The following is a 25,997-nucleotide window of genomic DNA, read 5'->3' as shown; positions in this document are numbered from 1 at the left end:
TTGCTTGCCCGAACCGTTCATGTGGTGACAGGGGGCTATCAGTATCTTCCATGCTAGGCGTGTTATCCTCGATATGTGTTTATTCACTATCATTCACGAGAAAGGGGCCGGTAATTGGAATGCCCAGTTCCATGCTCAAATCGAAAAGATAATTGCAAACAAAACTCCCCCTGGATTGATGTTAGTATGGACGGCACCCGAGTATTCGGCTAGTCATGGAGTGTGATTAATCGGTGGTGGGGGAGTCAAAACTTTACTTTTCTGTTTGGGAACCGCCTATAGCATGTGTAGCGTGGAAGATGGTGAGAACTCTTGGTCACTGCGTTGACAATGAAAGCATGCCACCCAAAATTATTATCTCTGTTTTCAAAGCTTGAGCTCTGGCACCTCTGCAAATCAATGCTTTCCTCTGCGAAGGGCCTGTCTATTTATGTTCCTGTTGAGTCATCCTCTTCTTATAAAAGCACCAATTAGAGAGCACCTCTGTCATTTTTATGATTTGATTTTAACTGTGATTGAGTATGACTATGACTGGATCTTCTTTACCATGAATTACAATGTTTAGTCAGCCCTTGGTCTTTGAAGGTGTTCTGCATTTATGTTTTGCGGTCTCAGAAAGAGCTAGCGAGATACCATCTGTTTGTACTGCTTCATGATTGTTTTGATTGAAGTGTTGACGTTTGAGACTTATTTTGCTCGCTAGTTGATTATGCCATTGATATGAGTTTACCGTGAGACCTAGATGTCATTTGCTTATGTGGTTTGCTTGTGATCTTGCTCAAATTCTGGTTATGAGTTAGACATAGCTGCAATAACAAGATCAAACAGAGTTCGTAAAAGTTTTTCTTTTGTCTCTTTCAGTTTGTCAACTGAATTGCTTGAGGACAAGCAAGGTTTTAAGCTTGGGGGAGTTGATACGTCTCCGTCGTATCTACTTTTCCAAACTCTTTTGCCCTTGTTTTGGACTCTAATTTGCATGATTTGAATGGAACTAACTCGGACTAACGTTGTTTTCAGCAGAATTGCCATGGTGTTGTTTTTGCGCAGAAATAGAAGTTCTCGGAATGACTTGAAAATTTACGGAGAATTTTTGTGGAATATATGAAAAATACTGGCGCAAGAATCAACGGAGGACGTGGAGCGTGGAGCCCACAAGCCCACCAGGCGCGCCCCCCCCCCCCCACCCCGGCCGCGCCTGGCAGGCTTGTGGGGCCCACGTTACTCCACCACCTCCAATCTCAGCTCTATTTAGTCCCTTTCGTCCGAAAAAAATCAAGGAGAAGAGCTCATCGCGTTTTACAATACGGAGGCGCCGCCACCTCCTGTTCTTCCTCTCGAGGGCAGATCTGGAGTCCGTTCTGGGCTCCGGAGAGGGGGGGTCATCGCCATCGTCATCACCAACCTTCCTTCATCACCAATTCCATGACGCTCTTCACCGTTCGTGAGTAATCTCATCGTAGGCTTGCTGGACGATGATGGGTTGGATGAGATCTATCATGTAGTCGAGTTAGTTTTGACGGGGATTGATCCCTAGTATCCACTATGTTCTGAGATTGATGTTGCTACTACTTTGCCATGCTTAATGCTTGCCACTAGGGCCCGAGTGCCATGATTTCAGATCTGAACCTATTATGTTGTCGCCAATATATGTGTGTTCTTGATCCTATCTTGCAAGTTGTAGTCACCTACTATGTGTTATGAACCGGCAACCCCGGAGTGACAATAGCCGGAACCACTCTCGGAGATGACCATAGTATGAGGAGTGCATGTATTCACCAAGTGTTAATGCGTTGGTCCGGTTCTCTATTAAAAGGAGAACCTTAATATCCTGTAGTTTCCATTAGGACCCCGCTGCCACGGGAGGGATGGACAATAGATGTCATGCAAGTTCTTTTCCCTAAGCACGTATGACTACATACGGAATACATGCCTACATTACATTGACAAACCGGAGCTAGTTACATATCTCTTCATGTTATAACTGTTGCATGATGAATAGCATCCGACAAAATCATCCATCACCGATCCAATGCCTACGAGTCTTTTCCTACTGGTCCTTGCTACGTTACTTTGCTGCTACTGTTGTCACTGCTGCTACTGTTACTCTGTTGCTACTGTTGTCACTTTGTTGCTACTCGTTACTGTTGCTACTGCTGCTATCATACTACCTTGCTACTGATACTTTGCTGCAGATACTAAATCTTTCAGGTGTGGTTGAATTGACAACTCAACTGCTAATACTTGAGAATATTCTTTGGCTTCCCCTTGAGTCGAATCAATAAATTTGGGTTGAATACTCTACCCTCGAAAACTGTTGTGATCCCCTATACTTGTGGGTTATCACCGGCTAGGAGGAGAGGAGGATTCCTACTCCAATTGGGATTGGAAAGTGGAGTCCTTCTCTTCCTTCCCACCTCCCTTTTTTTTCTTTCTTTGGTTTTCTTCTCTTGGCGCATAGGCCCTCTTGGGCTATCCCACCAGCCCACTAAGGGCTAGTGCACCACCCCTAAGGCCATTGGGCTTCCCCCGGGTGGGTTGCCCCCCTCCCGGTGATCTTCCGGAACCCATTCGTCACTCCCGGTACAATGCCGGTAATGCCCGAAAACCTTCCGGTAGCCAAATGAAACCATCCTATATATCAATCTTCGTTTCTGGACCATTGCGGAAACCCTCGTGACGTATGTCATCTCATCCGGGACTCCAAACAACATTCGGTAACCACACATATAACTCAGCTATACTAAAACATCGTCGAACCTTAAGTGTGCAGACCCTGCGGGTTCGAGAACTATGCAGACATGACCCGAGGCACTCCTCGGTCAATATCCAATAGCGGGACCTAGATGCCCATATTGGATCCTACATATTCTCCGAAGATCTTATCGGTTGAACCTTAGTGTCAAGGATTCATAGAATCCCGTATGTCATTCCCTTTGTCCTTCGGTATGTTACTTGCCCAAGATTTGATCGTCCGTATCCGCATACCTATTTCAATCTCGTTACCGGCAAGTCTCTTTGCTCGTTCCGTAATACAAGATCCTGTGACTTACACTTAGTCACATTGCTTGCAAGTCTTGTGTGTGATGTTGTATTACCGAGTGGGCCCCGAGATACCTCTCCGTCACACGGAGTGACAAATCCCAGTCTTGATCCATACTAACTCAACGGACACCTTTGGAGATACCTGTAGAGCACCTTTATAGTCACCCAGTTACGGTGTGACGTTTGACGCACACAAGGTATTCCTCCGGTGCCAGTGAGTTATATGATCTCATGGTCATAGGAACAAATACTTGACACGCATAAAACAATAGCAATAAAACGACATGATCAATATGCTACGTTCATAGTTTGGGTCTAGTCCATCACATGATTCTCCTAATGATGTGATCCAGTTATCAAGCAACAACACTTTGCACATAGTCAGAAAACCTTGACTATCCTTAATCAACTGGCTAGCCAACTAGAGGCTTGCTAGGGACATTGTTTTGTCTATGTATCTATGTTTTCATTCAATACAATTATAGCATGGATAATAAACGATTATCTTTAAACAGGAAATATAATAATAACTATTTATCATTGCCTCTAGGGCATATTTCCAACAATAGTCAGCTCATAGTTTTCAATCCAAGCCGCCGGCTCAAGATCTGCCATCTAATTTGGTACCTTACAAGGTCTCTTAAAATCCTTAGGCATGCACTCGTTACGTAGAGCCGACACCAAACACGGAACTCCGATCGTTCTGGTACTTGACCCGCCAACCACCAAAGGTGAAGGGCCCACTATGGGTGGCTGATAAGCCCCTTGGTTTGCTACCTCTGCTTCTTGATGGGCCCTTGCCTCGTCCACAATTGCTTGAGCATCATTGGGCGGAATAATCTGGGGCGGGTTGCGACATCACTCACTGCTAGAGACGGCTGACGACTCTACATGTCGGCTATAGCTATGACTTGGCAGAGGGGTTGAATGCATGAGCTGTCAAGTATATATATGAATATTGAGCTTGCTAGGCCATCGCTGTTTGCAACAGTTCAATGGCGTTCCGGGCTTCCACCACGATCGATGAATCACCAGCAATAGGGAGCACAGTAAGCCGGGGAGCGGCTGCCACCATATTCCCCACCAGGTTGGAGAAATGCCCTGGCGGTGTCAAGAAGCGTTGCAGCATCGTCCGGATGGGGGGTGGGTCTAAGACCGACTCTTCTCTCTAAGCCGGCTCTGGCTGGTTAGGTTGAGCTGCCGCCTTGCCCCCAGGAATCTCACGAATTAATTGGGGGCATAGACGCTGCTCCTAGAGTACTTGGGCCTGCTCCTGGATAATTGAACAAGCGCGTCGGCTCATAGATCAGAGGTAAACGACTCTGGTGCCTCCTCCGAATAATTGCATTGGATGCGGTTTTATCAAGGCTGAGCCGCCACGCCTCCGCCTTTAGACGCTCTGCTTCCACGTTCACTTGGGCTTGCAACGCAGCTGTCCGGGTGCTCTCAGCGTTAATGTATTCCCGGGCTTTGGTCATCTGTGCATGTATCCATGTAATCTCCGCATTGCGCTCTGCTTGATTTTCCAAAGTGATCTCGGTCCCCAGTAAGGTTGTCAGGGTGGTCATTAGCTCATGAGTCGGCGGCTTGACCGAACCAGACGTCCCAAGAGCCAAAGTCGAAAGGTCAGCCATTGTTGTTGCTCCATCCACCAGAGAATTGAGAGACAATGCCATACCGGCCATGAATATGGCGGCTTGGCATGACGGCTCATAAGGGTACAAAATACCGTTGCCATTGGAATAGCCCCATTTTTGAACTGATAAACTGAATCTGTCTCTTCAATCGAGGACTCGTCATATGAACAAATGAGAGTCTCTCCTTCATACCTGGAGTTTTCCTTTAGTGCTGCCCCTTGCACAAAACCAACAAAAACATGCTTCAGGCCGGCTTGATTTCGGGCGGGTTGCGCGCGCCGAGACGACTCGACGAGGTCGGTGCAGATGTCCGGCTAGGCCGTGACTCGCTGATTTTGCCGATGAAGACATGAATTTAGCCGAAGGGAACCCGGTACCCGTACTTGAACGAGTCGGTCTCATGACCCTAGCTGGCGTCGTCGATGTAGATTTTTCCGCGGCGACTTTTCGTCATCCTGCCAATGACGTATCCCTTGAGCCCTGGGAAAGAGCCATTCAAGAACTCGAAACCACTGTGTGCTCGCCCCATGGTGGATGTCAACTGTCGTGGTTTCATCACACAGATGCCCTAGTGCGAGGACTTAGTCGTGAGGCCATCGCAATTGGGTGATTAGCTTGTCGGGGTTGATCCGAATCGAGAGACACATTTTACCCACGTTCGACCCCTCTATATCGGAGGTAAAAGGCTACGTCATGTTTTGTGTGTATTGCTTGAAGATCAATTACAAGGGAGCGAATTCGCTCGACCTAGCTATTGATCGATTGTAACTTAAGTCTATTGGCGTCAGGGGCTTGCCTTTATATATAGGTCGAGGCCCTGGGCTTACAAGGGTCCGAGTCGTGTTACGATTCGTGACCGAGTATGCCTCTACCTCTCCTTGCCTTTTGAGCAAGGAATTTCTGGACGACCTTCCACCTCTTGGGCCTTAAGTCGTCGTCTTCGGGTATTGGACCACCAGACGGCTTAATTGATAAGCTGCCTTGTCAGTCTTGTTCCTTTGCGTCTCGTCCACCTAACGTAGTGCTTATGAGTCGCTATGAGTATGACCCGGTCCAACAAGGCGGGTTATATCCCGACATTATGTGTCCTTATTATATGGTAAACGCTTGTGATCGACGCGCTGGCCGAACAGTTCGGCCGGTCGTGCGCGGCCCGCGCTGGCTTGTCAGTCCATGCAACATTTTTTGTCCAAATTTGCTACAACCGCGGTAAAATTTGCTACAAGTGTTTCCTTTTTTGTTACAATTTGTTCATTACAAAAACTACATCGTTTGGTTGTAACTCGAGTTCGTTGGATTTTTTTTGCTACAACCGTGTTAATTTTTACTACAACCGGCATCATTTTTTGCTGCAACCATTCACTAAAAAAGTTGCATACACGTTCACGAGAGTTGCAACCCGAGTTCACCGGATTGTTTTGCTACAACCCTTATTTTATTTTGCTACCACGCATCATCAACTTCGTTTTTTTGCTACGATCACGTTTTTTTTTTGCTACAACTTTATTTTTGTTGCAACCATTGACGAAAATTGCTGCATCGTGGACGAAATTTGTTGCATCGAGAAAAAATTGCCGCATAAATGAATCTAACGATATGCCCTGCAGATCTGACGGTCACACTGCGGCCTGCGCGCCCAGTACCAACCTATTATATTTGTTTTGATGGGATGTTGTTATTCTAATCCTTGCGTATTTGAAAAAGTAAAATCGCTATACGTGTCCGAGTAGTATACTTAGCCACCGTGTCGGTTTCGGTACGTGCTGGCTTGCTAATAAGCCCTCGAGATTCCAGCGTCTCCAAACTTACTCCACAGTCCAATCCCCAATCCCTAATCCACCGCTCGCCCTCGCGGATCTCTCCGGCCGCCAACCACCGCCGCCGCCGCTCGCCGACCGTCCCAAACTCCGCGCCCCTCGCAACCCCCCTCCCTTCTCCCCACGCGCTCCCGTCGGCGCAGGCGGCGCGATGGGGAAGGGCGACTTCCTGACGCCCAAGGCGATCGCGAACCGGATCAAGGCCAAGGGGCTGCAGAAGCTCCGGTGGTACTGCCAGATGTGCCAGAAGCAGTGCCGCGACGAGAACGGCTTCAAGTGCCACTGCATGTCGGAGTCGCACCAGCGGCAGATGGCCATCTTCGGCCAGGCCCCTGACCGCGTCGTCGAGGGCTTCTCCGACGAGTTCCTCGAGGAGTTCCTCACCCTGCTCCGCCGCGCCCACCGCAGCTCCCGCGTCGCCGCCACCGTCATCTACAACGAGTTCATCGCCGACCGCCACCACGTGCACATGAACTCCACCCGCTGGGCCACGCTCACCGAGTTCGTCAAGTTCCTCGGCCGCGAGGGCCACGCCAAGGTCGAGGACACCCCCAAGGGATGGTTCATCACCTACATCGACAGGGACTCGGAGCAGGCCATCAAGGCCAGGCTCAAGCGCAAGAGGGTCAAGTCCGACCTAGCTGAGGACGAGCGCCAGGAGCTCATGATTGCCCGGCAGATCGAGCGCGCCCAGAAAGCCCAGGCTAATGGCGAAGACGACGACAATGATGCTAATTCTGATGATGACGTTGGTAGCGATGACGACAACGAGTATTCGGGATCAGACGAGGACGATGATCAGGAAGAACACCAGGAGGATGGGAAAGAGGCCAGCAAGGCACCTGCGAAGATTGCAATTGCACTCCAGCGGGCTGCACCGCCGCCTAAGATTAATCCTTTTGATGATAAGCCAAAGATGAAGTTTGGCTTCGAGGAGGAAGAGGAGGAGGTGCCCAACAAGAAGGCGAAAGTTGCAGGGAAAGCAACGGACACCAGGAGGTCGGCAATCGATGATCTGATGAAGGAGGAGGAGAAGGCCAAGGAGCGGAGCAACCGGAAGGACTACTGGCTGTGCCCTGGTATCGTTGTCAAGGTGATGAGCAAGTCGCTGGCCGAGAAGGGGTACTACAAGCAGAAGGGATTAGTGAAGAGGGTGATAGATAAGTATGTCGGGGAGATTGAGATGCTGGAGAGCAAGCATGTTCTCAGGGTCGACCAAGATGAGCTTGAGACTGTCCTCCCGCAGATTGGCGGGCTGGTGCGGATTGTTAACGGGGCTTACCGGGGCTCAAATGCTAGGTTGCTCTCAGTGGACACGGAGAGATTCTCTGCCAAACTGCAGGTTGAGAAAGGCCTCTATGATGGGAAAGTTCTCAAGGCCATTGAGTATGAAGACATTTGCAAGGTTGCTCAGTGAGATAGGATGGAGTCTTATTTCAATTCCAGAAGCAATTCCAGCAGCATTTGCAAGGTTGCTTAGTGAAATGGAGTTATGGACCCAATGTACTAGCTCTGTCTGTCTTCCTGACAGTGTATGTGCAACTATGCTTGTGCTAGAATGTTGTCTATCTAAGAAGTTTGAGGTGTCAATGTTTCTAGTTCATTCTTGCTGCTGAAAGTACACTGCAAAAAGATTATCTGATATTTGTTCGTCTTCTGTTTGGTGGCTAGAAAAATATGAATATTTAGTAACACTTGTTCAACTTCTTCGTATTTGTTTACAGTCAATCTTGTTACTACCAGTTTTTATCGTTGTTGCTAGTTTGTTGCATTATTTACCATTCCATCAGGATAGCCAAAAATGGAGTAAAAAAAACCCGACAAATTTCACTTTGGGTTATGTAGTATAGTATCTAGCAAGATTCTTATGCTTGTTGTATGGTATTGGTAGTCTGAGACTCTGAGGCATTCTGGACTGGAAATATCATTGCGGCGCTTCTTGCTTTGGACAATTATAACAATTGTGCATCCTCTGCATTTACCGTCTGATTTTGTCATCATCCATGTACTGGAGTAATTGATTAAGTTTACTGCATAATTTTTGTGAATCATCTGGAAATATCATTCTTCATCTACCGTAAGAAAGCTGAAAAAAAGGCACTCCACTTAATTGATTAAGTTTTGAGTTTTTGTGCATCCCCTGGAAATATCATTCTGCACCTACCGTAAAAAGCTGAAAAAAGGGCACTCCATGTAATTGATTAAGTTTGCTGCATATTTTTTGTGTCTGGCTTTGTCATCTTACAATAAGTATTCCTCAGAAAAAAAAGAATACATGTGGAAATGCTAATCACACTGGAGAGCTCTATCATGATTCTTCAGGCAGCCGCACCTGAATTGTTTGTACCTTTAAATCTCTTACCAATAATATACTGTTCTGTTTTCAATGGCACTGAGACACTTTTACCTTGTCCATCTTCCCAGCCTAAAGAAACTCATCCAAGTTAATTTTGTTACTGTACCTTACTTCTGTCCACCTTAATTCTTCTTCAGCTTCCTTTATAACATTTTTTTTTCTGTGTGAAGAAGCATATGGAATGTAACCGGATATCCAAGAAGCTGCTTTTGACATAGATTGCTTCCCTTGGACTGCTGTATGTGCTTTTTATCTGATAATTCAGTTGAAACTGGACACATGGCAAATCCAACTTCCTAAACAACACTGTCTTGGGGAGTCTCCTGTGAGACTATACAGAATCCTCAATTTTATGATATTCATCCAAGATATTTCCTCATGAGTCTTGAATATCTTCAATTCATCCGAGTTTAATGTTTTACCCATAGCTCATACTATGCCATTTATCTTGTTTTTAATGGCAGTGAGACACTTTTGCCCTGTCGATCTTCCCAGCTTAACGAAACTCATCCTATTTAGTTATATTCTTTAGCTTCATTAACCGCATTTGAATATTTTTTCTGCGTCAGGAAATAAGCATATGGATATAGCAGGATATCCAAGTAGCTGCTATTGACATAGTTGCTTCCGCTGAACTTCTCTATATGTGCTTTTATCTGATAGTTGAGACATGACACATGGCAAATCCAACACTGCCCTGAGTTGTCTCATGTGACTGCATTGAATTGTTTGCAGTCTCCTGAATGTTATGGTATTCAATCGAAGATACTTCCTCATGAATACAACCCTTTGAGGATTATGCTGTATCACTATCCGTAAGACACTTCGATTCCTCCGAGTTAATGTTGCAACCCGTAGCTCATACTTCATCATTTATCTTGTTATAAGGTGCCTGTACAGCACTGTAGCTATATCTTGACACATGATTTTTTTTATGTTATTGGAAGGACTATAGAGTACAGGCACAGCTGTCTAACTGGAACTATTGTATCTTAAGCCACACAGAAAGAAAAAACTATCTGCATGGATGAAGCTAAATCAAAACTGTCCTCTTTCATGGTAATCATTGTGCGTGTGCTTGTTTCGGACCATAAAGTTTCCTGATTGGTTGGTTGCATAGATTTGGTAGGTCTGAATGCAGAAAGTGACCATGTATATGGTTTAAAATTTCATTTACTTATTTCGGTTTAACAATGCATGGTCCCTTTTTATCCTCTTACTATATCATCATATTAGTGATATTCTTTTAGTAAAAACTAATTCCATAGTTACTGCAGTGAAATTGATTATGCCAAGTGATTGTTATCATCTGCTGTAGACATTTGTGCTATCTGCTTTCTGCTGTGACTCGGTTTCTTCCTGAATAAAGCATCCCTCATACTATAACCACTTTTGTAGGTAGAAGAATTTGAATTACCACTGTTCATCTTCCAAGCTATTAGTGATTATCTCTGAAAATATGGAGTGATCTCCATGCATGTGGCCAGCCGCCAGTGCTACCGTCCATGCCAACTTGCCAAGCAAGGAACTCTGTGCGGGATCTGGGGCATTTGTGTCAGCTATGTGACCAATGGCATGTGCAGCCATATGCAGCTTGATCTCTGGTACCTTCCTCTGCTCAGATGCCATGTTTTCAGTTGCCATGTGCAGGACACGTTATCTTCAGAAAGAACGGAGCAACAGTTACTTCAGTTATGCATCTGGTGCAACAATTTCTGTGCCGCAGGGGCAGACTTTTCTTGCTTATCTTAAGATGTGAACCTGGTTCTGACAGCAATCTCAGTTGAGATATGTGGACAGAACGAAAGAATTGCTCAAGTTCAGATGCAGGTATTGCAGTTGATGTCCTGTGCTGCGCCTGGTGACCGGAAAGAAGTTCTGACTTTGTGGTATACAGGCCAAAATAGAGAGCCATCTGATTCATATATATCTCTAGTTAAAGGTACGCGATGTATGTAATCAGAGGTTTAAGAGTGATCTGCCTCAGTTCTTGGTTGCTAGTTAAATGGAAATCTTTTGATTGTACCGCAGTAATTCGCTGTACTGATGTGTGTATTTTGGTTAATTTGTTGCCTGGCAGAGAATTCATGTTATTAGTTTACTTCTAGAAACATGATATCATCGCTCATGTCCTCTCCTTTTCTCCCTCTCCTTTTCAGGTGAACATGGATGCTGCGGAACTGTGCCTTCAGGAGCTAACTGAACATGGTAATTACAGAATATCGTGAAGCTTGAGACTGACATCGACGGAATAACCCCCAAATCCGTGAATGATTACCAGAAAGAAAACAGAGGAGTAAACAAATCCAAACCCGCTAATATATTATTCCGCAAGCACCTTTTCGTTTCAGAGTCAAACACTAAAACCCGCAAGAGTAGACAGGCAGTTCGCGCTGCCACCTAAAGCTAGGACTGGAGCAGTCCTTTTCCAATACATGAACTGTTATTTGGCTTTGCAGCAATGATGAGATCGACACAAATCATGGTGGTGGTTGCTCAGATAAGCGGAGCAGAGCTGGTGCTGATTGCTCATCATTAGCAGGGGAGGAGAGAATCTTCCATCAGTTGGATCACACTTTGAGAGGTCAGGTTTCTGACATGATATTGAAAGAACAACCTCTTCACAAATATAGAATAAAATCCAGTGTCCGTGTCCGAAACGTCAGGAATCTTTCATCGGTTTCGCACTGAACATTCCTTGCCTTTACCTAGACCAAATGCAGTTGATCAGATGACATAAGGATGCCCTAGTTCCTAGTAGTTGCTACTTGTTTTACTTTCTTCAGCAAGCCAGTAGCCAAATAATGATGATATGCTTATCTTTGTAACCTTTTCCTTCTCCTTTTTTAGGGCAGCATGGTGCTAACTAAGCTTACCTTCTCCCATGCAAACACATGTCAAGCTAATGAAGAGGAAGAAAAGCAAGTGCTTCTGGTTTCACTGCAACAGGGAGCAGAGTCCTTCAGGGTTTGCAATACATCTGCTAACTATGGTAGTTACAGGTAATGTGATGAAGAAAGAAAGAACTCCGGAACTAGTCGTGCCGGCCCATTGTTTCGCTTTGCATTAGTTTAGTGTCATCCTAAGAGCAGGGCATATAAAACTGAGCTCCGGGACTTAAACAAAGCCTCGTATCAAGCCATTGATTAGAACATGAGAGCTAACCCGTTGAACACGCTAATCCGCGACTCAACACTCGTCCAACCCCCTATATATTGTCATTCCCTTTACAAGTCTTTGCACCAGGCTAAGGAGGCAGCAACAGCAGCCTGAGACAAGAGACCCACCTACACACACACCGGCAATGGGGGAGCAAGGCAGGGCGAGCAACAAGATCAGGGACATCGTGAGGCTGCAGCAGCTCCTCAGGAAGTGGAAGCGGCTCGCGCTCGCGCCCAAGGCCGGCAGCAGGCACGGTGGTGGCGCCGACGTCCCGCGGGGCTTCTTCGCGGTGTGCGTCGGGGAGGAGATGAGGAGGTTCGTCATCCCCACGGAGTACCTTGGGCACTGGGCGTTCGAGGAGCTGCTCAGGGAGGCGGAGGAGGAGTTCGGGTTCCGGCACGAGGGCGCCCTGAGGATCCCCTGCGACGTGGAGGTGTTCGAGGGCATCCTGAGGCTGGTTGGCGGGAAGAAGGAGGCCGTGTGCTACTGCTCGTCGGAGCATGGGATCTTGTGCACATGATGGTGGTGGCCACTTGGTTTTCGTTGTCCATTTGTTACCATTCTTGGTTCTTGGTTCTTCTCAGGGGAAGAGGAGGAAGGGTTCGTCGGATATGAGCATTATTTGTTCCATTCTTGGTTCTTGATTCTTCAAAGGAGAAGAGGAGGAAGAGTTGGAGAGAGCATCAATGAGCTTCACGGTTTGTACAAGAAGATGAAACGAAGGAGTCACATTCTTTTTAATGAATTTTTTCCTTGAAGGATTCGAAACAAGTATCTTAGGTAAAAACTGCTGCATCAATAATAATTCACTTATTCTTTGCTGTTCTTCTGTTCCACGTGGAAGGATTAGTAAGTTTGACCTCTGTAATCTGTTTACGCTTCTCTTGTTTTCTTGCTCAGCACTCGTAATCATGAATTGTCAACTCCATGTGTCTCAGTTGATGTTCAAACTTGTGATCGTACGGCACTCCTCTGTTTCTAAATGCAAGATGTTTTGGCGGTTCAGTTTACAAACAGAGGGTGTAGCATGTAGTCACTATCCAGTTGTCCAGTCCCTGGTTCACCTGAGCAACCGTTCCACATATATACCGCAGACCTCTTGTTAGAGCAATTCCAACAGGCGCGGGGGGGCAATTTCACCTTTTTTTTTTGCACGCGCGATCGGTTGGCGCGCTTCAACAAGTGCGGAAAAGTTTGACGCGCTAAAAAAACAGCACACTCTGAAAAAGCGACAGCGCACACTTAGTTTTGACACGCGGCATTCAACACGCTCTATAAATCCCGCGAGCGGGCGCCCGCCAACCGCCATCTCCGTCACCTCTCTCTTCGTCTCTGCCAGTGCCCCGCCGCCGCCGCGTCCTTCTTCCTTGCCTTCGTCGCCTCTCTCTTCGCCCCCATCGCTTTCTCCCATGCCCTCGCGTCCCCGGAGCAGCTCGGGCTACCGTGGCGTCCGTCCCGTCCCTCCGTCATGTTCTACCCGAGATCCGCTCCGGCGACATGCACCTCGGGCTTGGCACGTTCGAGACCGTCCATGAGGCCGCTCGCGCGTACGACGCGGTGGCTTGGCGCCTCCAGCGTCCTCGGGCACAGATGAATTTTCATGACGTTTTCACGTGCCAGCAAGCACATGATGGTGCGCCTCCCCCAACGCAATTGGGAGCGTCGCCTTTTGATCGCCGAGAGGGACGAGGCCGCCATGGCGGAGTGGCGCGCGCCACCGGTCCGGAGGACGTCATCACCGAGAACGCGTTCTGGACAAGCAGGAGGGAGGAGCGAATCGCGCAATGCCAAGAAAAGCGTAGGCGCAACGCACATGCGATTTTTCAGATGGGGAACCTGGACACGACCTGGGACTCGAGCGATGAACGATGGAAGGACGCGATGCTGTCATCAACGGACTACAACAACAAGGAGTAATAGTAGTAGTCTAGATGTACTAGTTGAATTTGAATTTGCTTGTAGTTTGTATCTGAATTTTAATGTTTGCCGATGAACTAGTTGAATTTTTAGTATTTTTTTTAATGTTTGAACGTGCATGATGTATTGATCATGAAGATATGTCATTTATGTTGAACGTGCGCTGTAAATTTAACTCTATAGCATCGTGCCGTATTTTACAGCGCTGCTCTAGCAGCGCTCTCCCGCGTTAAAAAAAACTATTTTGATGTTGTATATGTTTTTTTAGTGCACCGTGCTAGCGCAGGCCTGTTGGAGTTGCTTTTAAGTTGTTTCTTGAGATCTTTGGATGCTTTAAACTAGCGTTCTTCTACATGTGCTACGATCCGTTGATGCGCATACAGAAAGATACTATTGTTTTGTACGGTGTCACACCCTTCCTTTTAGGGCTTAAATAAAATAATATAATTAAAATAAGGGAACTAGGGAAAAAGAAATTATTCAGTATGTTTAGCTGCTTGTCCTCTTGGAAGTTTCTCCCTTCTGGCTGGTGATGGGATCACGGCCGTCGTCGCTGCTGTTCCATGCATCTTCCCTGCACTCCACCTCTCCGGTTCACACGCCACAGCTCCGGTGGCGGGACGCGGTCATTTGGAGAACGTGCTTTGCCGGCCGGCGGCAGAAAGGGGACGGTGCACGCGGACAATGTGCGTGGCCTTGGCCTGCTCGACCCTGACCTGTTGGTGAGGAGGGGATGGACGGCTTCACCAGGTCAGCCGTCTGCCCTCACTTCTCCTCAGAGATGGCGTCTCGTGCCACTTTTAATGCATTGATGTTAAAATAAAATACTAAGCACATTAAATAGTTTAGTAATTAAAGCCTTCAATGCATTGTTGTTGTTTTACTTACGTAATTCTTTTGCAACTAAAGTTGTGCATGCATTGATGCATTTTTTTCATTTAATTCTTTTACCTAGGTTCATGCGCTTAGCATTGTTCCTTTCTAAGATCACCACACTCATCTCTCACCTATTAATTAGCTTGCCACGTTATATTTTTTACCTATGTGACAGCCTTAGCACCTGTACAAGGTGAAGCATTGGGAGTAGCCTTAAAATCTCTCTCCACTCTCAAGTGTCTCTTCTCGTTGTGTTGTGGAACCTTCTCAATGATTGACACAAACCTAAAAAGCACTCCTCCAGCGACTAGGCGGTCTGGCAGGTATTGTATTGTACTGCTCGAAAATCCAAGTGTGCTCCTGGGCTCATCTATTTCCGGTTAGAAAAAAAATCAAAATAAGTAATTCAAAAATTCAAAAAAAATCCAATTTTTTTTGTGGTAGATATTTTGATCCACGAGGTCCGTTCCAAATTTTAATTTATTTGAACATCTGAGCAGCTCTCGGCAAAAAGGACAAATCGGGTCAGAACAGTTCGTGAACAACTAACCTTTTTTACACACTTTGATTTATCCTTTTTTACGGAGAGCTTCTCAGATGTCCAAATAAATTAAAATTTAAAGTGAATTTCACGCATTAAATTATCTTCTACTATTTTTTTAATTTTTTTGTCGATGTCGGTGCAGTTGAGCTCGGAAGCCAAATCGCCGCTTCATGTACTACCGATCTAAACTTTTTTTTACAGAGAGCGTACTATATTGTAAATACGTCATTTGGAACATTTCGGACGGACCACAACGGGAGAATTTTCAAAGGCAAGCGGGAAGCGTCTCACCTTCAGCGACACCATGATGAGCCTTGTCCTCGATAGCATCCGCGAAAGAAGAGGAGGAGAGGGACGAGGAGGGGGGGGGGGGGGGCATTCGTTGTAGATCGACAGTGGCGAGCACTTCATATGCGGTTTTTTATAGGAAAAACATGTGGTTCTTATGTGACGTGTTTAGTACGCTACATGAGGGCTATGCAGGTTTTGAGCAACCAAATCTGTCATGTTTGGATGTCTATTTTTATTCTTCGGCTCGTATGGCACTGAAAACCTATTTGACGCTCTTCGCGTCAAATAGTCGGGCAAACACACAGGGGCGAGATCAACTGGGCCGGCCCATCTCCCGGAAGTTTCGTTTTTCGCTTTTTTTGTCCCTTTTTCGGGTTCGTTTTTTTTCTTTTTTGGTTTTTCTCTTTCTGTTTCTTTTCTTTTGTCTATGTTTCTTTTTTAAACTAAGCTCGTCTTTGAAAATCGTTTTTAAAATTCAGAAAATATTGTTGCTTTTATAAAAATGCTCTAAATTTCAACTAAATACCGTTTTTCAAAAACATTCATAACTTTAATAAATGTTCGAAATTTTCAAAATATGTTTGCGTTTTTAGAAAAATGTTTTTTTTCAAAATTTCTAATTTTCCTTTTCCTTTTTTTCATTGCTTTAATTCGTAACAAGTATTCCCTTTTTCCAAAATGTGTTTATTTTTAGAAAATGTTCGTTTTTCAAAAATTGTTCTCGTATTATAAAAACTGCAGGTATTTCTGAAAAATGTTTATTTCATAAATTGGTCTGATTTTTCAAAAAATGTTCTTGCTTTTATAAAAATCTTCCTGTTTTACAATTTTTTTTCGTTTATAATTGCAGTTCACAAATTGATTTTGTTTTTCAAATTTGGTTTCACCAATTGTAAAAATGTTCATGATTTGAAAATGTTCATGAAATTTGAAAAATGTTCCTCATTTTCTAAATATTTTTTCCTTTTCAAAAAATGTATGTAAGTTCAAAAAATGTATGTAAGTTCAAAGAATGTTTGGGATTCAAAATGTGTACATAAGTTGAATATTTGTTCCCACTTTAAAGTTTCATTACAAATTTCAGAAAATGTTCCTTTTTCACAAATTGGCCACAATTTTAAAAAAATGTTCTTGTTTCCACTTTTTTATACAAAACATAACTGTTTTATGAAAATGTCTCTTTTTTAAAATTAGTTAAAAAATTGAAAACTTGTTCCAATTTTGTTCACCAATTCTCAAAATCTTTATTGTTTGAAAATGTTTGCGAATTTTAAATTTCTTCTTCTTTTTCTAAAAAATGGTTGCCTTTTCAAAAAGTGTACATCAATTCAAAAAATGCCCGTGTTTCAAAAAGTGTACATAAGTTGAAAAAATGATCCTACTTCAAAAATTGTTTACAAATTTCAAAAAATGTTCTTTTTTCATAAATTGGTTGATATTTTAAGAAATGTTCTTGATTTCACACTTTTATGAAAAATATTCCTGTTTTACGTAAAATGTTTCTCTTTTTTAGAATTTTGTTCACCAATTAAAATGTTGTTCATATTTTGTTCTCCAATTCTAAAAATATTCAGGATTTTTCAAAAATGTTCTTTATTTTCTGAAATATATTTACCTTTTCAAAAATGTACGTAAGTTCAAAAAAGGTTCATGTTTCAAAATGCGTACATAAGTTATAAAAATGTTCCCGCTTCAAATATTGGTCACAAATTTTAAAAATGTTCCTTTTTTATAAATTTGTCATAATATTCAAAACATGTTCTTGTTTTCACATTTGTATAAAAAAATGTTACTCTTATACGAAAAATGTCTCTTTTTAAAAATTTGTTCACAAATTGAGAACTTGTAACAAATTTTTCACCAATTCTGAAAATGTTTATGATTTCAAAATGTTTGGGAACTTTAAAAATTGTTCATCTTTTCTAAAGAATGTTTGCCTTTTCAAAAAGTGTACGTCAGTTCAAAAAATGTCTGTGTTTCAGAAAGTGTACATTAGTTGAAAAAATGTTCCCGCTTCAAACATTGTTACATATTTCAAAAAATGTTATTTTTTTCATAAATTTGTCGATTTGTTTTAGAAAAATCTTGTTTTCACACTTTTATAAAAATGTTCTTGTTTTAAGTCAAATGTTTCTCTTTTTTAAATTTTGTTCACCAATTGAAAAGTTGTTGAAATTTTGTTCACCAATTCTAATAATATTTAGAATTTTATAAAATGTTCTTCATTTTCTAAAATATGTTTACCTTTTCAAAAAATGTATGTAAGTTTGAAAAATGGTCATGTTTCAAAAAGTATACATAAGTTAAAAAATGTTCCCGGTTCAAATTTGGTTTACAAATATTTATAAATTTACTTTTAGAAAAATGTTCTATGCTTTAAAATGCTCCTGTTTTCAAATTTGTTGTGTTTTGGGAGAATCTTCGGATATTAAAAAAAATCCATTTATAATTTTTTTCTGTAAATACAACAGCTGATTAAGTTTCGGAAATTCAAAAAATTTCAAAACATTAAACCTTGTAGGAAAAAGAGAAGGAGAAACACAAAAGAGAAAAAAGAATAAAAAGCGAAAAAAAGACAAGCTGGTTACCTGGGCCAGCTTAGTCACCTTGCTAACTACAGCGGCCCAGTGGCTTGCCTTTGCGAAAGTACACTATTGGACGCGAGTGCATCAAATAGGTGGTCCCGTATGGCACCGCACTAGATGCATTGTTGGGCTTGACTCTGAAGGAACCGTCGAATCATCCTTTTCCAGCGAGGCATGCCCAAGCAATACAAGTGATCGCATCCTAGTTGGCGTTTCAGACCCCAACTAAGGGAGCTGGCGCTCACAACCGCCAAATCATGGGCCGACCCATGAGGCAAGCACCCAACTCGTGATCGCTCGCTCGCTCGCCCAAATGCTGTTTTGTATGGTCGCCGTTGACTGGTCAACCGCTGATTTTGAACAAGATTAATCATTCTTTATAAAGTGAATCGAATTTTTAAAAAAAGATCAAGGAATTTAACAAAAAGTTGATCCATTTGAAAAAAGTTCATTGATTTGGAAAAAAATCACCGATTGTTTTTAAAGAATCATCCATTTTTAAAAAGTTCAACAAATTTTAAAAACGTTCGTCGATCCTGTAGAAAATTTCATCAAATTAGGAAAAAAACATTGATTTTGTAAAATTTCATTGAATTCGAATTTTTTTACCAAAACATGAAAAAGTTCATGTGATCCGTATTTTTTACCAAATTTTAAAAAGTTCATGTAACCCAAAAAAAGTTCATGAAATTTTAAAAAGTTCACCGAATGTGAAAAGAGTTCATCTGAAAAAATAGTTCACAAACTTTTACAAAGTTCTTGTATTTTTAGAAATAGTTCAATTTGTTTTAAAAGTTCATTGATTTAAAAAAACTTTCATCCTATTTCGATAAAAGTTCATCAAACTTGAAAGAATAGTTCATCGATTTGGAAAAATGGTCATCGAATTCGTAATAAGTTCACGAATTAAAAAATTGCTCATCAATTTAGAAAAAATAGCCAAATTGGAAAGTACGTGCATTCATCAATTATAATTTTTTTAAGAAAATAAAGAAAATAAAACGAAAAACTGAACAAAATCATTCGAGAAAACAGTAAGTAAATCAACGATAAAGAAGGAAATAAGTCACGTTTGGAGAAAGTGGCTTGGTGGTTATCGCGGTATACTTGAAACAAACCGATCAATGGTTTGAATTCCTAGACCTTCTATGACTGTTTTTGGTGGGAGCAACTAGTTAGGGAGCGCTTCCTCGCGAGCCTTTGAGGGATCACTTTCGCGCGTCGTCACTTGGCACGTTATCAGCCGGCGTCACATGTCGCGCTTTGAGCGTTCCCTTCGGATTTTGTTTTTTCATTTTTTCACACGCGTTTTCGGTTTTTTGAGTGTTTTTTTTGAATTTTTTTGTGTTATGGTTTTTCACCGGTTTTTCGTAACTTTTGGAAGAATTTTTTTTATTTTTTTTTCCAGAAAAAACGTGTTTTTTACGCGAATTTTCTGTTTTTTTATGAGAGGCATGGTTTTGCTTCAGCAAAAGGCACGGTTTTGCCTTCGCGAAAGGCACAACCGTGTCTCTCGAAAAAGGAAAAAAAGCGTTTTTATTTTTTTTGCGAGAGGCACGATTTTGTTTTCACGAAAGGCACGGTTTTTGCCTTCGTGAAAGACACGCCCATGCCTTTCAAAAAGGAAAAAAACATGTTTTCATTTTTTTACGAGAGGCATGGTTTTGCTTTTGCGAAAGGCACGGTTTTTGCCTTCACGAGAGGCACGTTCGTGCCTCTCCCGAAAGGAAAAAAAAACGTATTTTCTGTTTTTTTTAAGAGGCAAGGTTTTGCTTCCGCAAAAGGCACAGTTTTGCCTTTCCGAAAAGAAAAAAAAACGCGTTTTTTTCTTTTTTTTCCGCGAGAGGCACGATATTCCTTCCGCGAGAGGCACGGTTTTGTTTTCGCGAGAGGCACGGTTTTGCCTTCGCGAGAGGCACGATCCGTACCTCTCGGAAAGGAAAAAAAACGCGTTTTCTGTTTTCTTCTATCGCGTGAGGCAAGGTTTTTTCGTTCGGTTTTTTCTTCCGGTTTTTTTCATAAAAAAGTTCGTCAATACCTATGAACATAGAATCTAGTTTTAAAGATCTCGACGCGAGAAAATCAACGGTGAAAACGGTTCGAGATTTGAGCGCACGGTTTAGGAGATAAAACTTTTTGAAAATACAGATCTACGAAAAAAGGGAAAAAAACCCGGTTGCGACAAGTGACACGCATGCAGTGCGCCATTTTTCACACCCTATAATAATTAAAGTAATCGTTGAAAGGTGTATTCTCTAACTAGTGATTTCGCACATTAACCAGCGTCTGCAGTATAAAATAGGATTTGCCGATCGCATATGGCAGCAGGAGCAGCCGGACTCCCTAAATACTGCTTGATGCGTCTAGAACGCAGCGGGACCCACTAGCGACCTTACCATTCATAATATAGCAGTGCGTGCATTGTACTGTGGTACTGCAACAAAGTTGTATGTTTTGAATTATTTGAAGTTTTTTCAAAAAATAAAATCTGAAGTTCTGATTATTTTTTTAAAAACACAAATAAAATTTTAAACTCTGAACAAATTTTGACATTCTTTTTGGAATTATTTTTTTTGGAAATGTGAGATTATTTTTCAAATTCTAAACACTTTTCAAATTTCTGAGAAAAATCTAAAGTTTTTTTCTTTCAGAAAAGTGTTTCTGAATCACAAACATTTTTCTTGTAAAATTTGAACATAAGTAGTGAAGTTACAAAGATTTTTTGGAACTTTGGAAAAAATGAACATTTCTTAAATTGAAGAAAACAATGAAATTCGGAACATTTTTTAAAAATACGAACACTTTTTGAAAACATATTTACTTTGGAAATCACAAAGATCTCTTTGTAAAAGATGAACATTTTTTATTCTAAACAAAAAATCAAAGATTTTGAACATTCGTTAGGATTGTGAATTTATAGAAGAAAATAAAATTAACAAAAAAACTAAAAAAAAACATTACAAAAAACCAGAAGATAAAGGAAAACCTGGTAAAAGAAACCATAAAAAACCTAGTGCATGAACCTTCTAGAATGTTCCTAGAACCGAAAGAAATCCATAGAAAAACACTCACGTCAAATCTAGTAATGGGCCAGCCGAGTACGTCTTTTGCTCAGTCATATGTGCGTATTTGATCGACTCTTGACACAGATAGCCGAAGGAGGAATACAAATTAGTGCTCACCTAATACCGGGGCTCCAAGAGGCCACCCTTCGCCTCGAGGATTTAAAGACGAATGCAACCGAGATTGACCGTCGACCAGTACAATCCTAATCTAATCAGTCCCAAAAAATGTTTCTTCCTATTTTTAACTAAGGCTGGGGGGCATGGCCCCTGCAGCAGTGCACGTAGCTCCGTCACTGCAACGGGTGCCGTTGCTTCTTACTATGTTTGAGGTGCTTTGTACTTGCGACTAACCTAATAATGGATTTGGGGCATTTTAGCAAAAAGAAAATCGGTGTTGGTGACAGTTGCACTCGCTCTTAGTCCTTTGTTAGTTACACGGATCCTTGAGCCCTCACGTGCGCCCCTACCCCTGAGACCGCCGCAGGCGAGGGAGAATATCCGACATCTCCGAGGTGAACGTGTGTGTTGGGAGGGGTGTGTGTGTGTTGGAGTTCATGCCTTCATAATTGGAAGGCGGTGTTTCTAGTTTCGTCACACCAAAAGAAACGATAGAAGGAGGTGAAATCCTCTCTACCAAGGAATTCGAAATCACTAATTAGCGAGTACACCTTTCAACGATTACTCCCACATCCACAGGTTGCGATAAATGGCGCACTGCATGCGTGTCACTTATCGCAACCTGAAAGTTTTCTCTTTTTTGTAGATCCATTTTTTCAAAACGTTTTATCTCCTAAACCGTGCGTCCAAATCTCGAACCGTTTTCACCGTTGGCTTTCTCGCGTCGAGATCTTCAAACTAGATCCCATGTTAATAGATTTTTCCCGAACTTTTTTTTTCATGAAAAAAAGAAAGAAAAAACCGGACGAAAAAACCGTGCCTCATGCGATAGAAAAAAACAAACAGAAAACACGTTTTTTCCCTTTCCGAGAGGCACGGGTCGTGCCTCTCGCGAGGGCAAAATCGTGCATCTCGCGGAAGCAAAACCGTGCCTCTTGCGAAAAAAAGAGAGCAAAAAACGCGTTTTTTTACCTTTTCGGGAGAGGTACAGGCGTGCCTCTCGCAAAGGCATAACCGTGCCTTTCGCAGAAGCAAAACCGTGCCTCTCGCAAAAAACAAAACAAAAAAAAACACGCTTTTTTCCTTTTGGGAGAGGCATGGGGTGCCCCTCGCAAAGGAAAAATCATGCTTTTACCGGAAGCAAAATCGTGTTTCTCGTAAAAAAACAGAAAACACGTTTTCTTCCTTTCCAAAAGGCACGGGCGTGCCTCTCGCGAAGGCAAAACTGTGCCTTTCGTGAAAGCAAAACCGTGCCTCTCGCAAAAAAAGAAAACGCGTCTTTTTTTTCATTTCCGAGAGGCACGGCCGTGCCTCTCGCGAAGGCAAACCCGTGCCTCTTGCTGAAGCAAAACCGTGCCTCTCGCAAAAAAAAAACTAGTTTTTTTGTGATATTTTTTTATTTTTTTATCCAAAAGTTACGGAAGACCGGTGAAAAACCATAACTCCAAAAAAATCAGAAAAAAACCACTAAAAAAGACGAAGACGCGTGCGAAAAAATTAAAAAACAAAATTCGAAGGAAACGCTCAGAGCGCGACACGTGGCGGCGGCTGGAAACGCGTCAAGTGACGGCGCGCGGGAGCGATCGCTGGAAGGCTCGCGAGTGAGCGCTCGCTAGGGCTGGGCGTTCGGTTTATATGGTTAATACGGTTCCGTTTATTCGGTTCTATATAATTTCGATTTTGAAGGAATAGAAACTGAAATAATCATTCAAAATTTAGAAATCGAACCATATTAACTATAATATATGGGTTCGGTTAACCGAAAAACCAAAGTTTATGCACTTGTGAGTATAAGTGTAGAGACTCGTGTCATTGATTTGGATTGTGTAATATGCAAAAAGATAGTCACAAGTTATAGCAACCTTAATATCATTCTACGGTTTATTCGGTCAAGCAAACTAGTAACCATAATTAAGTAGAAAAACCACACGAAACGTGAAATGTATTATGTGCGGAGAAATGTGAGATGCCTCCATACTGTTGCACTTTCGGAAACAAGGTATTACATGGGGTAACCCACATATCGGTTTGTTCGGTCTATTCGGTTTCTGGGACCCAAAAACCGAACAAAAACAATTCACCGAACAACCTTAAAATTTCCCACCGAATCAAAAATCAAACCACCAAATAAACCGACAAATCGGTTAATACAGTTCGGTTCGGTTTGGTTTTTCGGTTTTGGTTTTATAGTGCCCACCCCTAGCGCTCGCTAACTAGTTGCTCCCAAGGAATTGGAGCAGGAATTGTGACACCGGTTTCAGTTGTCCCAGCTGCAAGTATCTTTTCACATACTCGTAAGTACATATTAATAAAACATGGTAGGTACAGGTCAATCATAGCAAATTTGTGGAACATTCTGAACAGATAACCAAAATATATGTGAGTCCAGCTTGCAGAATGCCAGCGGGAGGTTCACAGGCTGTTCATAGTTTAGCGAAGAGACGTAAATAAGAGGTCGCTCTTTCCAATTGTATAAAGGAAAAACATATTTTTCTAGAGAACAATATCTGGCTCATATCTTGTGATCAGCTGGAGGAACATGATGATGCATGCATGCACGTATCAGAATCAAAATCATCTTTCAATTGTCAGTTAATTCAGAGCCCTTACAAGATCGATGCTGCTCGAAAACAAAGGGAGGAGCCCTTACAAGATCATCATCAATATCAATTATTCCAGACTCGAGCCTCGTGAGAGGCTATCTATCTACCGGCAAACCGATGGTGAATTGGTGACTCGGAAATCGGACGGATCATCGGCGACGTACGGCCATGCCTGCGCTACGCAAGGACACGGCGTCCATCCACATGACCTGCACAAAAAACTCTTCTTCTACGTCGTGGCCATGCACGAGCATGATCATCAATCACCACGGTGTGGCGTTGCTCCTGCTCTTCCTGCCGGCGGCGCTCCGCCTGCGCTGGCGCGACTCGGCCGTGGCCTCGAGCGCGGCGACGATGGCGACGAAGTCCTCCTCGCGGCACGGGATGCGGAGCCCGCCGGCCTGGCCGAAGCCGAACTCCTCGGCCGCGAGCTCCATGAGCGCCCGGAAGGCCGGCTGGTGGAGGTAGCCCATGGGCACCACAAACCGCCGCGCATCCGCGCCCACGTACACCGCGAAGTACCCCTTGGGCACCGCCGCCGCCTCGCCGCCGCTGCCGCCGTCGACGAGCAGCCCCGCCCGCAGGCTCTGGTCCCTCTCCACCGCCGCCGACTTCCTCGGCGCCCAGAAGTACCCCATCATCATCTCGGCGACCGTCGGTGTGGTGTGGTGCCAAAGAAACGGCGGTTGATCGATGACCTTGCGATGATCGGCTCCAAGAAGTACGGGAGAGAACGGGCTGCGGCGGAGGAGGTTAAGAGGAGGAGGAGGAGGAGGAAGGGGGAGGGATCAAAGCATGTGAGGTCTGTGGGTTCTTGCGAGGGCGGGCGTATATTATGGGCGGGGTGGGGTGGGTTGGTTGGGGTAGGAGACAAAGGGCGGCTCTTGTTCTTGGAGCCTCCTGCCTTTGGCATAGCTGGAGCAGCCTTGCACCAAGGCTCATATCTTATTGTACACAACACATGGAATATATATATTATTATTGTACACATATCAGCTATAGGAGTATTATTTCTCTTCTTTACCTAAAAAAAGCTACTGTATTATTTCTCTTGGATGGGCGTGGTTTCTTGATTATTGTAGAAAATGTTGCGCTGGCTGTCACTGGCAGTGTAATGAAAGCGTATGTGGAGCAGGTCAATGGAAATGCGTGTGTTCATATGTGTTTTTTCTTCAGTTGTTTTGGTTATGGACTTGGATCCAGGTAGGGTACGGTGATATGGTTACACGTCTTATCTTCATTTATTTGTTATGTGGAATGAACGAGTCAATTAGCTGTAGCTGTACTAGCTGTTCTTCCGGCACTTGTTTGAGTGGTAGACCGGTTTCTTCAGAAGAACAAATCATTATTCAGATAGGGAGAACACATGTATCTGTTTTAAATTCACCGGCTAACGCTAGCTAGTTAATTCCAGTATAACTAACCTCGGATCTGTAGAGTTAAGGAGTGTTTCCAAGTTCTCCCATCGTGCAAGCAATGCACAAAAGCGCTCTTGTATCATATAAAGTTCACTTTCGAATTCAAAGCATCTTTTGTTTGTGGAGTTGTTTCCGAACCCCATGCATGCATGGGAGCAGAACTGATCCCTGTGAATTTCCTGCCAACAACAACAACAACGAAGAGACCCTTCAACATCTCGCATGGACCATACCGAAGAATTAATCCACACAAAAAAATTAAGATGACAAGGGACTCATGCCTATCCTGTCCTCCAGGCTCATGCATTGGCCGCAAGAGAAGAGAGCGCGTGGAAATCATCGATCTCGATCGTGAGCTGGCGGCGACGCCCATGACAGGGTGGGTGTGGTGGCCGGGAGCGGACGAAACTGCGTACGATCAAAATGATGAGAAGGTACGGTCGAAACGAACGGCGAGAGGTACGGACGGCACTAGGATTAGGTTGCCGCCCACCACGGACTCTGTTTTTAAACAAGTACAGTATATACGACCTGAGTGATTCTTTGATATCTTTCCAGCTCTTGCTC

At 43.4% G+C, this 25,997-nt stretch overlaps 3 protein-coding genes across 3 annotated transcripts; 2 read left to right on the top strand and 1 right to left on the bottom strand.

Annotated features, from left to right (window-relative positions):
• The first annotated feature begins 6,483 nt into the window (after positions 1 to 6,483).
• On the top strand, positions 6,484 to 8,199 carry LOC123401904 (KIN17-like protein). The gene has a single exon (XM_045095764.1). It carries the CDS (start codon positions 6,648 to 6,650, stop codon positions 7,911 to 7,913), a length of 1,266 nt encoding a protein of 421 aa, XP_044951699.1. The 5' UTR covers positions 6,484 to 6,647; the 3' UTR covers positions 7,914 to 8,199.
• A 2,058-nt stretch (positions 8,200 to 10,257) lies between these two features.
• LOC123401903 lies at positions 10,258 to 12,923 on the top strand. The gene is made up of 5 exons (XM_045095763.1): positions 10,258 to 10,794; positions 11,012 to 11,060; positions 11,312 to 11,436; positions 11,703 to 11,854; positions 12,099 to 12,923. Exons 4-5 carry the CDS (start codon positions 11,709 to 11,711, stop codon positions 12,532 to 12,534), a joined length of 582 nt encoding a protein of 193 aa, XP_044951698.1. The 5' UTR covers positions 10,258 to 10,794; positions 11,012 to 11,060; positions 11,312 to 11,436; positions 11,703 to 11,708; the 3' UTR covers positions 12,535 to 12,923.
• Positions 12,924 to 23,969: 11,046 nt separating this feature from the next.
• On the bottom strand, positions 23,970 to 24,879 carry LOC123403121 (auxin-induced protein 15A-like). Its single transcript, XM_045097085.1, has one exon. It carries the CDS (start codon positions 24,654 to 24,656, stop codon positions 24,276 to 24,278), a length of 381 nt encoding a protein of 126 aa, XP_044953020.1. The 5' UTR covers positions 24,657 to 24,879; the 3' UTR covers positions 23,970 to 24,275.
• Positions 24,880 to 25,997: the final 1,118 nt, after the last annotated feature.

This window comes from Hordeum vulgare, chromosome 6H, assembly GCF_904849725.1.
Source record: "Hordeum vulgare subsp. vulgare chromosome 6H, MorexV3_pseudomolecules_assembly, whole genome shotgun sequence".
Taxonomy (NCBI): domain Eukaryota; kingdom Viridiplantae; phylum Streptophyta; class Magnoliopsida; order Poales; family Poaceae; genus Hordeum; species Hordeum vulgare.
The sequence above is the reverse complement of the archived record's forward strand: the minus strand, read 5'-3'. Positions and strand labels throughout refer to the sequence as shown.